This window comes from Eutrigla gurnardus, assembly GCF_963514095.1.
Source record: "Eutrigla gurnardus genome assembly, chromosome: 2".
In the NCBI taxonomy this organism is placed as follows: Eukaryota; Metazoa; Chordata; class Actinopteri; order Perciformes; family Triglidae; genus Eutrigla; species Eutrigla gurnardus.
Window position 1 is genome coordinate 7482952 of NC_139916.1, and position 15769 is coordinate 7498720.

Consider the following 15769-nt stretch of genomic DNA (forward strand, 5'->3'; position numbering starts at 1 on the left):
AGTGCGTCAATCTGGAACGTACCCGGAGGGGGCGGGGCTAGACGGTGTCAGCGAGCACGCGGATTGGTTAGGTTAGCTTGTCATCAGAGATTCCGGATGTCTGTTGTCGTAAGAGGAAAATTTGTTTTCTGCTTCTCATTCTTGACAGCTTGTTTGCAGCCGGGCTGCTGGTGAAACTTGCTGCAGGGAAATAGATGTTCAACCTAACGTTTCGACGATACAAACTCGTGAGTTTTATTATTTGTCCTTCATCTGTCTAATTTTTAGCTAACCACGATTGCTTTCTTGCTAACTGATAAGCTAAGGCCATGAAATTGATCTGTTTCGCTTGCTAGCAGGCAATGCTAACCTAGTAACTACAGCCAGCGTTTACTGAGTTGCATCGGAATTCACAGTCAGATATCAGAATAAAAAAAGTAAGCTTTTTCTTAACAAATTAGCAGACAAGCTAACGTGAGCTTCGGTAATTTAAGCAAGTGTTATTATGCTAACGGTGGTTAGTTCCCTTGTTCTGGCGGTCAAATAGCAGTTATATCGTCTCACCGTCCAACTGACTGTCGTCTATCTGCAGTGTAACATTAGCCAGCCTGCTGGAATTTCGAGTTGTAACCAGTTTTCTTCTCTAACCATGTGACCTGGCCACTATGAGTGCTCCTATTCATAAGAGATTGGGATGCACGCAAGGTTCAGCTGCAACCACAGACATATACTAGGTATACAGCTGTTCATTCGGAATTGGTTGGTTGCAGTATGTTTTGTTTCTTTTGAATCTGCAGTGACTGGGATGGTATCATGGAGAGAGGCAATCATCAAGGAGAGGCACAAGGAGTGAAGATTTGCGATCCACCCTGTGAGAGCAAGCCACATGTTAAATTGTTTAATCTTTCATTAAAGCTTTTTTCGCTTTCATCCTTCATTTCATAATTGTATTGTTGTTTTCATTTTAGCTGACACTTTGGCGACTTCTCTCTCACTCCTGGGGAATCACATGTTTCCTGATCCGGTGGAGAGAAGTGACAGCACCACTGTAAACACGGAGGAGCCCGCTGATTCAGTCCTGTCAGATGTTACACCAGAGGAGCAGAGTCTGGATGCGCAGCCCCATTCTGATCAGGTAACAAAGCTAGAGACTGAGGAGACCGTTGAATCTGGGGGTCAGAACAGTGAGTCCTCCCAGCTGTCGGACAACGGAACCGAGGATGCCGCCACTGACAATGACAAGAGTGACTCTGGGGAGTTTGTTGTTACAATGCTGGCCAAGGCCAAGCTGGAGGAGCAAGGGATAGGTGTGAAGGGAAGGTCATCGCCCTTGCTGGAGGCAGGCCCCCAGGAATCTCCTGCGTTTATGTCTCATCGTGATGAGGATGTGACAGCTGACAGCTGGCGGCAACACAGGAAACATGTTTTTGTGTTGAGTGAAGCAGGAAAACCCATCTATTCTCGATATGGCAGTGAAGAAGCTCTTTCATCCACAATGGGAGTCATGATGGCGCTGGTTTCCTTCGTTCAGAGTGGAGATAATATCATCCGCTCAGTCTATTCAGGTGAGAGCATAAGTGTACCTTTTTTGTAAAATGATTATAAATGTAGTGTAGACAGTTCATATATGATTGTGGCTTGTGTTAGAGTGGCTCTGACTTCCCATAGAGGGAAATTTCCTTATTATTAATTGACAAAACGTGCTGCACCATTGAGAAATAGGATGATGAAGGAGCGGTTAATGCATTTTCAGGATTGTTTTACATTGACTATATTTGAAGCATGACATTTAAGCTGTTAATCATTGGGAACATTGTTAGTAGACATTCACCATTACTTCCAGTGTATCCTTAATGTTTGCTTATGTCTTTTCTTTCTTCCATCAGCGGAGCACACTGTGGTGTTCTTACAGAAAGGGCCCCTCGTGCTGGTCTGTGTCTCTTGCAGTCGTCAGACTGAGCAGCAGCTCCGCGGAGAGCTCCTCTATGTGTACTATCAGATTATCAGCATGCTCACCCAGGCCAGCATATCCCGCATCTTTGAACACAAGAAAAACTATGATCTAAGGAGACTCCTGGCGGGCTCAGAGAAGATCCTGGACGGTCTTCTCAACCTGGTCGATTCTGACCCAAGCTTCCTGCTAGCAGCAGTGCACTGCTTGCCCTTAGCTTCCTCTCTCAGGGACTCTCTCAGTCAGATCCTGCAGAAAGCAATCACCCCCAATCTGGTTTTCTCCATCCTCATCGCAAGGAACCAGCTGCTCACCATCGTCCAAGAAAAGACGGTCATCGAGGACACCAGGCTGGAGCCTGCCGACGTCCACCTCCTGCTCAACCTCATCGGAGCCTCCTCTGCCTTTCAGGCGGGGGAGATCTGGACTCCGATCTGCCTCCCCCTCTTCAATCCTGACTGTTACTTTTATGCATACATTTCTTACCTGGATCCTCCAGAATGCACTGTTTGCTTGCTGCTGCTCTCGACAGACAAGGAGGCTTTCTACGCTGTAGCCGAGTGCAAGAGGAAGATAGAAGAGGCCATGATGGCTCAGAACTCCCTGAGCCTCATTGCCAAAGTCCAGTCGTACAGCGTGAGCCAGGTGGGCGTCTCAGACCTCAGACACTTCATGTACAAGCCCTTCGATGTGCCAGACAACTACCGCCAGCTAACTCAGTTCACCAGGTGTGTTTGTTTGTGTGTCCGTCATTATTTAACCCACTTCAGGAGGGACATAGGAGCCTAAACTGATCACTTATGTTTAAGAAACTAAATTATCTTTTTTTTCACGGCATGTAGTATTTCTCTTGTATTATAATCGATAACTAAACACTGTGTATAAGAGGCCATTTCCTCTAAGAAAAATGAAAGCTTAATGTGGTTGGTGTTGATGGTCTCCTGTTCAGAATACAAGGGTTTTAGACATTGACTTCCAGTTATAAGAAATCATAAGAAACATAATTTATCTCTGTGACAATACAAGTTAAATCCAACAAATTATCACGTTTACACTTTAAATAATACAATCATTTTATTAACATGCCTCAGAATAATGTTCCAGGCTGGTCAACTGCAACCAGAAATCAGTAGTTTTAACCAGGCCTTATGTGTATAACCGTATCTTTGTTTATGTGGGAACTTTGTATGCCTTTCCTGTCTGTAACCTTTACTTTACATTTTGTTGCTGCATGTAGCCCAGAGATGGAGGCCCCGTACAGCAGTGAAGAGGAGAAAATGAGACTGCTGGACCTTTATCGTTATATGCACAGTCGCATCCACAGCACCTCACGACCCCTCAAGCTCATCTACCATGTCGCTGAGAGGGAAACTCTGCTAGCCTGGGTATGTATCTGTGTTACTGATACATGATCTCTGTCATTATATACAGCTGGTTCTCAATACTGTGGCTGCGTGTATTCCATTGTCTTAGATGAGAACATCAACGGATGTTGTGGTTTAACTGGGGGTTATTTGCTGGACGATTTCTTGTCTGTGCACAGTGACTATATATATATATATATATATATATATATATATATATATATATATATGCTGCTTAACAATATAGGGAACACTTCATCATCACAGTCTTAACACCAAGTCAGTCAAACTTCAGGGATAACAATCTGTCCGTTTAGGAATTAGAAGTGATTGTGAAAACATTTAATTTCTACTTTGGTGCAAATGAAAGTGACAACAGGTGCAACGGAGAGGCAAAAGCAACACAACCACCTCCAAAAAGGGAACGGTTTTGAATGTGGTGGCCACAGACATCTGCTCGCTCCACATCCTTCCTGACTGATTCTTCTCTAGTTTCTTGTTCTGCTCTGCCCTGGGTTCATGGGGCCAGTCCTCACATTCCCTTGACCTAAATCCAATTGAGCACCTATGCCCTGATCCAGGTCTGGGAGGAGATCCCCAGAGTTGTGTTATTTGTTACTTATTAAGTATGTCGAAACAAGTCAAACAAGTGGATCGGAGCAATGTGTGAAGCCAGTATTGCAGGGAGTGGATGTGTGGCAATGTGCTGTAAAAATAAGAACAAAAAGAAAAGCCCAGACACGGAGATATGGGGTGAGAGGAGATCTGCTAGCCAAAGACTTCTGCTGCTCAGGCTTTTATTCCTGGGGCACACTGGGCTCAGGTGTGTCCCATTCTGATGATTCCACTCAGATCTGCAGCCCTGAAGATGGAAAGCACTGTCCAGAGGAGTTGTCACTTTAAGTTAGCTGGCTGTGGCTGTAGTCTTCTCATCTTACTCTCTGCAAGAAAGAGAATACTATTATTTCCCAAATTGTTAAAGTATTCTTACAAGAATCTCTAAAATAACTCCTTAACCGTCCGTTTTCTTCTCTCCTGTAGGTCACGAGTAAATTTGAGCTCTACACCTGCTTCAGTCCTCTGGTGACGAAGGCCTGTGCTATTACTGCTATCACTAAGCTTCTAAGGTGGATTAAAAAGGAGGAGGACCGTCTATTTATCAGATATCCCCCGAAGTATTCAACCACCCCAAACCCCAGCAAGAGCTCTCGAGGTGGGAAGTCTGACCAGCAGGACTCCACAGACAACGGCTTCCTATCTCTTCCATAGGGGCTCCGTTAGTGCTCAGCCCCATGCAACAATAGTTTGTACACTGGTTCCAAGGTATTTTTGAACCCTCTTTTGACACTTGTTGGACTTTGACAGACATTGACTACTGGAATCAAACACTACAAAAGTTTTACACTATTTAAGAAGGAATGAACTCTTTCTAGTATTATTTCTTTACCCGAACAAGAAAGCATGTCATCGCATCGCTGCTTTCGATCCGGAACAGTCAGGGCAAAACAGCATTAGTACGTTTTAAATTGAACTGTGGTAGAAAATAATTGCAATGATATTTAAATGTTTTTTTTTTTTAAATATTTGTTTTATGACTGCAACAAGAGAGAAGATTTTCTCACGGACAGTGAATGTATCAAACAGACGACAGTTCATTAATATGCTATAACTATTGGAGTGAAAACGTGAACTACCTTTCTCAGACTAGGTTTCTATCGCCAGACAAAAAACATCCCCATGTTACAAAACAGGATATGCAAGAAGTTAATGTTTGTTGTGTTTTTGGGCGCAACATGAACTGGAATAACGACTGGAGCTGGCATCACAAGGATGGGCCATCACGTGTCATGGACATGCAAATCCTCCTCCGTGGATTTTGTTCCTTTTTGTTTACTTCCCTACGACAGAACGAAAAAACATGGAGACGTTTCATATCCCGCTGATGTTTCTATTCAAATTAAAACGATCAGGTTTCCTTCATGCTATGATTTGTGCACAAAAAAAAGGAGGAAATGTAACACTAGACCACATAACATGATCGTCATTGTCATCGTCCGTGCTTGCATTGTCATCTATTTAAGCTAAGGAGACGTCACCGAGCTCACCCGGTGTTTTTCTGCAGATTATTCAGGCGACTTATCTTTTTGGATAATACTTTTGTAAAGATGGTCTATAAACAGTAGCCTCATCCTTGTGTCCTTTTCTGTAAATTCAAGTCTTAAGAGTATGTGTCTATAGTATTATGGAATAAATCCCAGGTTGCACAAATATACACCCCAAGTAGAGAGTCTGTGAATAAGCTTAGTTTATTATCTACGAGAAAATATTACAGTAACACTTTATTATGCTAGTATGATGTTAATTTAATAATAAGAGTTCCTTGGGCTATTTAATTTGGTACTAATTATTATTATTATAGGAAAAACAGACTGTTGGTAGACCTCCAGGCAATTGCTTGTGTAACCTTGAGTCTTTTAGTCGGTGCATACTGTAGCAAATGAGTTGAAGATGGAATTCTGGGAAATATGTCAACGGACGAGCATTCAGTTCAACAAGTATAAAGAATAAAGTTTCCAGTAGCAAATGAATAATGAATGTTCACTTGGTTTCTTTCAAGTAATTAGAATAGGATTAGTACCACATTACATAGTTCTTTGATGGAAACATCCAAGAACATTATTAGGCTCATTGTAATAAATTTGAGTACTTGAAGTGAGGTTTTTCTCAGCCAAAATCAATCCACTTTGTCAGATGAATATCTCGGAGACATAGCATGAAATGTTGCAACATTAAATTCCTCAGAGCGCGTTATATTTACCTCTCGTTTTCCTGGAAACGTGGAGCCAGATGTGATGCGGGATGCTGAGGAGATTTCTTCTTGAAATGACGCCTTGATGTGAACTCGCCGAGTGATCAGACGACACGCATGCATTTGTTTCAAACAGCATTTATTCTTGTGTGAGAAAATATCGTCTCAGGCAGATTGTAGATCTTGCGGTACAATTCAAATGGCAAGATCAGAAACCCCCTGTGCCCACCCAAGAAAGAAAACGACTAGTGTGGTCACTGCTGCCTACAGAGCTCAGGTCTTGTGCCGCCTCGCTTCTAGAGAATATATTCTGACATGTTGGTGAATACCATCACTATTACAAAGAGCTACGTAGCATCATACATAAATCTTTTCAATATTTTACTTTTTTTAAATAACACTCTCGACTGCCACAAATTTTTATAAATTAAAATCTAAATTTGATTTTTGCATTCCTTAAATTACTTCATGTAAGCCAATATAAACATACATTTACATATTTACAAAACTATACACATGCACCTTTTTACTACATTGAAGTCGTATTCATATATGTATATACTGTACATACACACATTTTTGCCACATATATGGATCAACAAGTTTTTTTGTTTTTTTGTTTGTTTTTAAAACAGACCGATTGTGCTTTTCAAGTCATTTCAGCCAGATTTGCTTTGATTATTCAGCGATCGCAGTAGAACTCGTCGTTACCACAAAATAACCAGCTTCACCTCTGCAGTGGCTTCACGTCTCACTAACCAAGTAGTCGCACCAGGTACTCCAACATTCTACAATCATAACACAGTTTCACAATATGGAAAAATAAGGAAAGACCTCTGAAATCCCACCTACAACACGTCCTAGCTGGACTAGAAGTTCAAGAATGTTTGCTTTGGCAGCCAGTATCACCATTTCTATCCATTTCACTTTCTTCTTCTGACAAATCACCTGTATTTACTTACCAATTCCCAGAATTGCTGAAGAAAATGACATTTCCTCAGAGGCAACTGATTTAGCTTTTAATTTAATGTCGATGCCATCTTGAGCAGGTTTGAATATCAAACTAAAAGGCTACGTGATTCAATTGAGGGAGAATCTGAAGGAATGGTTTTAAGTTGGGGCCCTGCATGTCCAAAAAAAAAATCAAACATTAAAATTCAACTTTTCTTCCAAAGCCAAAGTCCAGATATGACGTGAACATTAAGTGGGACTTCCACACTTCATAAACACAGTGACGATTCAATGGCAAATACAATCTAGATATGTTTCGAATCAAGACGATCCCTTTGATGATTTGATATTTACACTTCTCACCTAAGTCTTGACTCACTTTGGCCTAAAATAAAAACTTTATATGGACACATAGCAACAGTGGTTGTGTAAAAACTTTTACAAAACATCACATGAATAAATGAACAAATTCATCCAGGAAAATTCTAAATTTCCCTCCTCTCCGTTTTCTAAACCGGAGCAACAGTTTTATCTCCAACCAACTGTTGGAAATATAATCTTTGTTTTACTTTCCCACCTTTTTGAGAACATTGATGAAGCTTCTATACATATAACCAGACAGCCTGTTTTAAGATGATAAAAACTCAACTTTTATATAAAATTGGAGGGAGTGAAGTTGAGATTTCCTCTCACGTGGTTTAAATGCACCATGGCTCGGTCGTACGCGGTGTGCACAGACTTGCGAACGCTGGGTTTCTTGCCTTCCATTAAGCGCAGTTTGTCTACAGTGTCATCCAAGCCCATCGGCAGGAGTTTGTTCCGAGGGAGCCATTGCCTGAAAACCAAGAGGCACAATGTTGACCAAGACTTGCTTCGGATTGTTTTTTAAAATTCAGCATGAGGTTTAGCCCCGCCCTGTCTGAATCTTACCAAGTTCTTTTGGTGTCAAAGAAAAGCACCAAGAAGAGCTTTTCGCCTTCTTCCGTTTCTCTCCATTCGCCCAGTTTGAGCACCTCCACGGGAGGCACTGGGATGGGGATGCCGTTATGAAGAAGCCCTTCCTGGGGCATGTCTGGGTCAACAATCTGGAAGAATAAACGATGTCCGTTCAAGTCGATTTAATTATCGCGCCCTTCTATGGGATGCAATCAGACCATTTTCTTTATCAAATGCAAGAGCAAGTACATCCTCACCATTGCTGGGTACGATGGGTATCCTCTGCATTTGGCCCACACCAGGTCCAGAGGTCCGAGCTCAGCCTCGCTATCTAAAGACAGAAGTGTCGTCTGTCCTGTGAACAACATGTTCCAATACATCCAGTTCATTTCAACGATTTAGACAAAACTGAAAATGTTATGAGATAAAACATTTTGTGTGCAGAATCTTACATGACACAGCCAATAAACACACAAAAAAAACTGTATTTTAGTGCATTTTCTTTTGAATGCCTTCTCATCATACACACCAGACCCACAGATGTCCCCGTTCCCAGGTACTTTTGCCAACGCAGGTTTACCGCGACTTCGCTTGGGTGGGGAGACACTACAGCTGGAGACAAGTGGAGAGAAAAACAAGGCAAGTGGGTGATTTGGTTTTAAAGTTAAAACACAATTTATGGTGAGATGTATCCATAGAAAATTTGTAAAAAACAACATCATTATTGGCTGAGATGCATGTTAGTATGACACAGCTATTGTTTCAGAATAATGGGTGTGTGTAGTCACGTAGACATGGTTAGCCTGGGTCCTGTTTGTGGTTGTTAAAACTCTAGATGATTTTAGAAAGTCATTCATAGACCACATTTTCCCATCACTGTGATGATTCGACATTTAGATTGACAAATCCGTCATGGACTATTCAAGGTCACACTTAGAAAAATTAAATGCCTCAGAATTTCAAAGACATCGGCCTCATGCAAGAACATTTTCATATTCTTATGCTCAACTTCTTTGTTTTTCCTTTCTTTGAAGCTTGCACGTACAAGTGTTCAAGTTGGATAAACCAAACTCAGCAAAAAGTAATGAACGCCACAAGTTCACAACGAGGTGTGTGTTCATTAAAGCTCAATATTGGCATAATCAATGCCTTATATGTTACCTTAATTCCCAAAAGTTGTTACCAGAGAATAACTAGAATAATTTCACACCACAGAGTCATGCTGTTGAATATGTGCAGACATAAAGATCAGCTAAGCTGTGTATTAGAGTACCCTTAAAACGCTTATATGTGCCGATTAATAACAAATCTGTTCCTACAAGTGGTTCTTGCATGACTCAATACTCACTTTACTTTGGGGTCGTCATCATCGTGGTCTGCAGAGGTGTGTTTTCCGTTTGTCAGGCCGACTGAAAACACAAAGGAAAGCTTGACAAACCTGGATTTTTACGATCTTTAACACTCTCTGTAATGTTGTGATTTATTTTATCTTTACCTCCTTCTCTGGGTGGTGGAAGGAGTTTGTCTGCTTCGCTTTCAGAGCTCGGGCCTCTGGACCTCAGGTGGTGTGAGGAAGGAGAGGGAGGTGTCGGGGAAGCGTTGGGAGTGGGAGGTAAGGTGGTCATGTTGGTCACACTGGGTGAATTTGGGCTAGCGGTGGTTCTGTCTAACCCGTTGGTCTTATCCTCCGAGGGTTTCCCGTTCGGTTGTGGTGGGGACTTGCTTTTCACCAGTCGCGCCCCATTTTTAGCTTTCTTGAATAGAACGGACGTGCGACGACCAACTCCCACCAAAGGCAGAGTCGGGGGTGTCCCCAGCGGAGTGACCTCATGAACGGCCTCCGGTTGGGAAGATGGGGTTTCACCGACTTCAGCCTCATCTTCACCTTGGCTTTTGCTCCCGCTGCGGGATGACCTCTGGCGCTTGTAGGAACGCCCAGGGGACCGCCGGCCTCCGGGCACGATGCCCAGGACAGGAGGTTCCAGAGGAGCATCTCCTGGCAGCGGTGATGATACCGGGCAGGTGAGTTCTAGCACAGGTGGAGAGTCATCTGGATCAGAGAGGAATGGGTTTACGGATCATTAATACAGCTGAAACTATTGTAATTAATTTATTCACTCAAATGTTGGAACATTCACTGGTTGCAGCTTCTCCAATATGAGGATTTGCTGCTTTTCTAGCATTGTAGAATTGAACTTATTGGACTTTGGGAAATTATAAAAGGGCATCATATTTCACGCTATGTAAAATTATTAAATCGTAAAACAAAAGGTAATTAAAACCTTTGTTAGATTGACGGCCAAAAGGAATAAAATATATGAAAAGGAAAATATTGTTTTACCTGTCCCAGGGTTTGACACCACTGTCAAAGGTCCATTATCAACATTTGTCTTCTTTTTCTTTTCCTTCTTCTCCTCCTCTTCTTCCTCCTCGTCTTCCTCCTCTTTAACTCCACCCTCCACGTTATTACCATTCACAGACTGGGAGTTTTGCTTCTGCTGGTTCATCTTCTGTCGGAGGGCATTGATCTCTCTGCGCAGCAGCCTAATGCGTTTGGTTCGACCCCCACTGGTGCGCATGGAGGCGACCACGTCAAGTTTGTCCAGTAAGGCCTTGAGCTGTTCGTCCGTGGTTAAGTGAAGTCTGTTCTCTGGGTCCAAGAGAGAGTCAACTGTAGAGAGGATAACAAAAAGACAGATGAGGTGCGAGGGTTACGATTGTGACGAAACGGCTAGTTCCCACCCTCAACTCACCATCGTCCCACGTGCAGTTGTAGAAGCCATGTTTGTTCAGAGTGTCTGGGAGATGCATCCCAGTGCTGGGGTCCAGGCCGATGCTCTGAGACTGCCTGTGGGCGTGGCGGAGAATGGCTCCGCCCACCTCCCGGAGCTGTAAGGCCGTCTTGTGAAACATGGTATCCTTGGAATTGTACTTGAGGCAGTTGGAGATCATGAGGTTGAAGTCTCTCTCGAGGTCTGCAATGGAGCAATAGGCGTGTCCCTCCAGTTTGGCACACATGGCGGAGAAGTCCATCGGCTGGGAGATAAACTCCAGGTAATCTGGGACCTCAGTGGACCATGATAACAACACTGTTAGCTGACCTCCAAGCTGAAGCAGATATGCTGCTTGATATGAAGTAGTGAGCAGATTTGTTTTCTCACTGCACCTACCTCTGATAGATTGACAGGCTGAGAGAAGATTTTGGATGTGTCCTTCTCCTGCAGTTGTTCCAAGGTGGATCGCAGGAGCACCAATGCAGGGGTCAACTTCAACTCGAGGGCGGCCTGCTGAATTTTCATCTGAGGTGTGATGACATAAATTAATCACGATTAATCATTTATAAAACTGTGGACACAAACATCGGAAAACGGTAAGAAAAAATTGCAATTTCTTAACGTATTTAAATTGCATGAGCAAATCAGAATCCTGATTTCAGCCAATTTCGCTGGAGAAAATATTAGACAGTGGATCTACTTACAGACGTAGTACAAACGAGTAATTTTATCACAATGAACGGAGTCTTTTTAACCCCAAAAAATACCCCAAATAATTCTAGCTTGTCTAGTTCCTCTGTAACGCACCTGTTCCCTCTTTAGCCTCTCTCTCTTACGGATGAGTTCCACCAGAAGCCTGGCTCTTTCCAGGTCTTGCCTCAACTTCTGCCAGTATCGAAGCTCCTCTCTTGCAGCACACAGTTTCTCATCAGGCTCCTTCTGAAACACAAAAAGTAACAATCACAAATAGATCACACTTCTGACCCCCCCGCAGCAGTGAGAGGTCTACAGCAAGGAGCTGTGTAGGGTTGTATGGAAGACGGCCATCTATTTAAAACAGCCGTTGCAAGTGTGATGTCTGGGCTTATGTTTCGATCTCAGTGTGTGAGAATAGAAGCATGGTGTGAACTGGTTCGATTCCACCAGTGACTTGAATAGACTTTATGGGTTCTGCGAAGGATTTATAATGAATGAATGAGTTTAAATGTGCTGGTATTTATCATATATGATGGACTGTCACACAGATATTAACTGAAAGTCAAAATCAATATGGACACCAGGATTAATAGTGCTTTTAAACACACACACACTTCATCGCCTCTCATCTTACCTGCTCTGCGGTCCTGTGGGTCTGTAGATGGGAGTGAAGTCGCCGTATTAAAGGCATCCCATTTCTCGACTGTCGTTTCAGCAACCAGTAGTTATGAAGCCTCTGCATGAACTGATTCTTCCTCTGGACTTCAACTCCTGTGCAGATCTTATTCAGCCTGTGGAGATTAAACAGTTGTAGATGAAAACCTGTGTGGCAGAGGTGGTCAGCGCCACCATGACCACCACGAAATGACCTTACGTTAAGGCCATAAGTCAAAGTATGAATCTTGCGTCTCTAAGGAACCCTGCAAGAATACTAATACTCTCTTGTAAGGCAGCAGACACTACAGTATATGAATAAGCCATGCTGGGTATGTAAATTTAAACTGTATGCAAATGTCCCACCTGTGAGAGGGGATCTGAGGGACAAGCAGCACAGGCACTGTTGTGCGACGTGTTGACCGACCAGTCCCCTTCGTATTCTTCTTCTTCTGGCCCTTGACAGCCTTCTTGTTTGGTGGTGGTAGTGGGGGGCTTTCAGTGTAGGACCTTTGACCCCGGTTTCCCCTGCCCCCCACCAGTCTCCCTTCAACCGACTCGTCTTCAGAACCCTCCCGCCGAGACCCCACCGGGGAATGATGCTCACAGAAAGCCGTCTTCTTCACGGAGAAGGTGGTACCGTTGACACCCGTCTCCCGGACCGGGTCTATCTTCATAAACAGGCCGGCCTTCTGGGCGCAGGTGACGTGAAAGGCCCTGTAACAGTTGGCTTTGTGGCACTGAATGGACGCTCCTCTGCCTTTCTGCTTACACAGGTAGCAGGTGAGCTTCCAGCGAGCAGTGGGGATGTTCTTGACCCCCTCAACGGGCTCCAAAAACACTGTGTTGGCAAAGCACACCTCTGGGATCCATATGGCACAGACAACATGGGCCCAACGTCCATCACTCGTCTGTTTGAAGGCACCTCCTCGGTTGGGACAGAGCACACAGTCTACAGGACGGGAGGGGGACTGCAGGCAGCAGCGGCACAGCCACTGACCCTCGGGTACGTAGGGCACGCCGTAACACTCCTGGTGAACGGCCAGATTGCAGATGTCACAGAACAGGATGACATTGCTGTTCAGACATTCGTCATCCAGGCAGACGCAGCAGAAAGCGTCCTCGTCAACGGCACTCTGCGACAGGGCCTGGCTGCGGGACTCCAGGATGGATTCCCTCTCCAGGCGGTCAATCAGCAACTCAAAAGTGTCTGCAGATACGGAGGCGTGGCCGTCACACACCCTCTTTTGGTTAACCATCTCCAGCCAGGCCAGATCCTCCTCGTCCATGTCGTACTCGGCCACACTGTCCTGTTCCTCTATTGACTTTTCTATGAAACGATAGTAGGCTGACGGGAGAGGAGGTGCCTCCGAGGGGGACACCGAACTCAGCACACGAAAGATAGGCTCGGGCAGGGGGATTTGATGGAACGGTTGCTGGAGAGAATTAGTGGGACCCGTGTGCTGCTGGGAGCCGGACCGTTGGTTCTGGTGAGATGTATTTTTACCGCTCTTCCTGCTTTTACTGTTTGAGGGTTTCCTCCACGATCTGGTTTTACTCTGCGTTTGCTCACTGTTCTCCTTGTTGCTGTTGCACTCAGCAATGTCCTGGGCCATCATCTCGTCCTCGGTAATAACTGGCAGGGCGTCCGTGATGTTTATCCGATGGAGCCTTCCCTCTAGGTCCACCTCCACTATTTTCTGTGCCTGAGCATATGTCAAGGTCTCCCTGGACGGAGAGAGCTGCAGTCTGTAGGGCGAGGGAGGCCGCAACTGGCCAGACGAACCCCTGCCCCTTCCTCTCCCTCTGCCTCGGCCCCTACCCATGTTAAGTCCGCTAACAACTGTCTCACATTCCCACCTCCTCACCTTCTGCATGGGAGTTTAAACCAGCCCCCTAATGGACACAAACACAGAATTATTAGTATTACTTGTATACACTTTCCACTTTCTTTGTATGACAATCCATTAAGATTAACAGTAGCTGTTTATTATGGTGTTGTATATGTTGTTTGCAAACTGTAATCTCATTCAAATCTGAGATCCGAATTATGATTTTACTGCAGTTTATTCAATGTAAAACATTAATCGTCAGTGTTGGCTGTTTTGAAATGAAAACCTATGTTATGTCATGACATTTAATGCCATGGTTAAAATGTAAAAATATATAATTATGTAGTATTATCCATGAAATGTTAATAACTTGACAACAAAATTAGGTAATACCGCCTTGTTTTAAATATTCTACCAATTTTAATGTTTCATTTCCCTGATTAATTATTCTCCTTTACTGCTGTAGATACAAAGGGAGCCGTTTTTTGGTAAGTTTTGCCGTGTTTTCTTTTAAATCCTAGACACAACCGTTACTAGGTAAAAAGGGGTCAACTCTGGTGCTGTTGTAATAACAACACAGCATGTTACCTCAAGTACTCTCGCTGCACAAACCCAACCACAGGAGGCTGTACTGCTTGGCATGTATGCGCCTCAGCTGTCTCCCCATTGGTCCAATCGGGAGCCTGTGACAGCCCCGCGTTTCCCCCGAGCCAATCGAACGCCAGCATCCTCTATTTTTTCCCTTGTTGCTGTGCATAGTTAGGTTGAGGCGCGCTAAATACCATCCCAAGTATCTAACATCTGTCAGCCATTTTAAGCGCACAACAGCAGAGACAACATTTGGATTGCAAGTTGATTAGCGGCCCAATTATACACGCCGACAGCGGCCAGACAGCAGACGCACTGTATGCACCGTGCCTAACAAAGCCCATGAATTACTTGCATGTGTACATTAGATCACGACACCGCAAATACGCGACGTTTCGGCTTCTGCTTTGTACTCCAGACCCCTGCAAAAAGACTTGTCTCGCGCCGATGTGATAACGTTACTTGGGTCGGACAGGACACACAGAAGTCGTGTAACGTTGAGCAAAGAAAAAAAAAAGGGACGTTTGCTCAGCAACGCTGAAAATGGTGGTCATTATCAGAGCGGTTTACCTTGTGAAACGGTCCGCCGCGGTGCGAGTGCCAGACAGAATAACTGCACCTAGCTAAATGTCAGCTAGTGACAGACTACAACCAAGGCGGACATGCTAGCCGTTAGCTTAGCTAGCCGGTCATTTCAGGAGCGACAGCGTCATCTTCAGCACTTCACTTCTCCGATCTGACTTCGGTCGAACACACAAACTCCACCCGGTTTCATGGTCACGGTTTGAACCTGTCAAACGGCGCTGGTTCCCAACTCATGGGGTAGCAAAATCCCGAAGATATCAAATTTATGTTTCCTTGGATGAGGCTAAATATTCAGTCGAGATGGCTTGAAAAAAATACGCCCCTTTTGGAGGAAAAAAACCCCACCTCAGCCAATTGTAGGTCGCTGCTTTACCTCGCGCACGACGCGCACTCTTTCCTGATTGGTCGAAGCGGCCAACTGACTTCATCGAACTCAATTTGGAGAGCGTAACTGAAACGTGCGATGAGAAAAACAACGAGACGTATATTGCGCGCCCAGTGGCCTCGTCTTCATTTCCCCATAGATACGTATTATACCTGTATACACCTGCTATTTCTGGGGTCACATCTTTTCTTTATTTGTGATTAAAACTCTGCATGTTGGTTTATTAATAATAATACATTTTATTTCTATAGTGCTTTTTCACAAA

The 15769-nt window shown here is 44.1% G+C and overlaps 2 protein-coding genes across 2 annotated transcripts; one reads left to right on the forward strand and one right to left on the reverse strand.

Moving 5' to 3' along the window:
* The first annotated feature begins 98 nt into the window (after window positions 1-98).
* Window positions 99-5487, forward strand: mon1bb (MON1 secretory trafficking family member Bb). The gene is made up of 6 exons (XM_084030346.1): window positions 99-227; window positions 777-850; window positions 948-1544; window positions 1866-2658; window positions 3168-3315; window positions 4336-5487. The coding sequence occupies exons 2-6, from the start codon at window positions 793-795 to the stop codon at window positions 4561-4563; spliced, it is 1824 nt and encodes a 607-aa protein (XP_083886472.1). The 5' UTR covers window positions 99-227; window positions 777-792; the 3' UTR covers window positions 4564-5487.
* Window positions 5488-6226: 739 nt separating this feature from the next.
* brpf3a (bromodomain and PHD finger containing, 3a) lies at window positions 6227-15429 on the reverse strand. Its single transcript, XM_084022289.1, has 13 exons — window positions 15105-15429; window positions 12481-14010; window positions 12095-12251; window positions 11572-11703; window positions 11161-11289; window positions 10744-11056; window positions 10332-10661; window positions 9486-10040; window positions 9339-9399; window positions 8520-8602; window positions 8248-8345; window positions 7985-8139; window positions 6227-7889 (listed from the first exon to the last, which is right to left on the reverse strand). Exons 2-13 carry the CDS (start codon window positions 13989-13991, stop codon window positions 7706-7708), a joined length of 3708 nt encoding a protein of 1235 aa, XP_083878415.1. The 5' UTR covers window positions 13992-14010; window positions 15105-15429; the 3' UTR covers window positions 6227-7705.
* Between the last annotated feature and the right edge of the window lie 340 nt (window positions 15430-15769).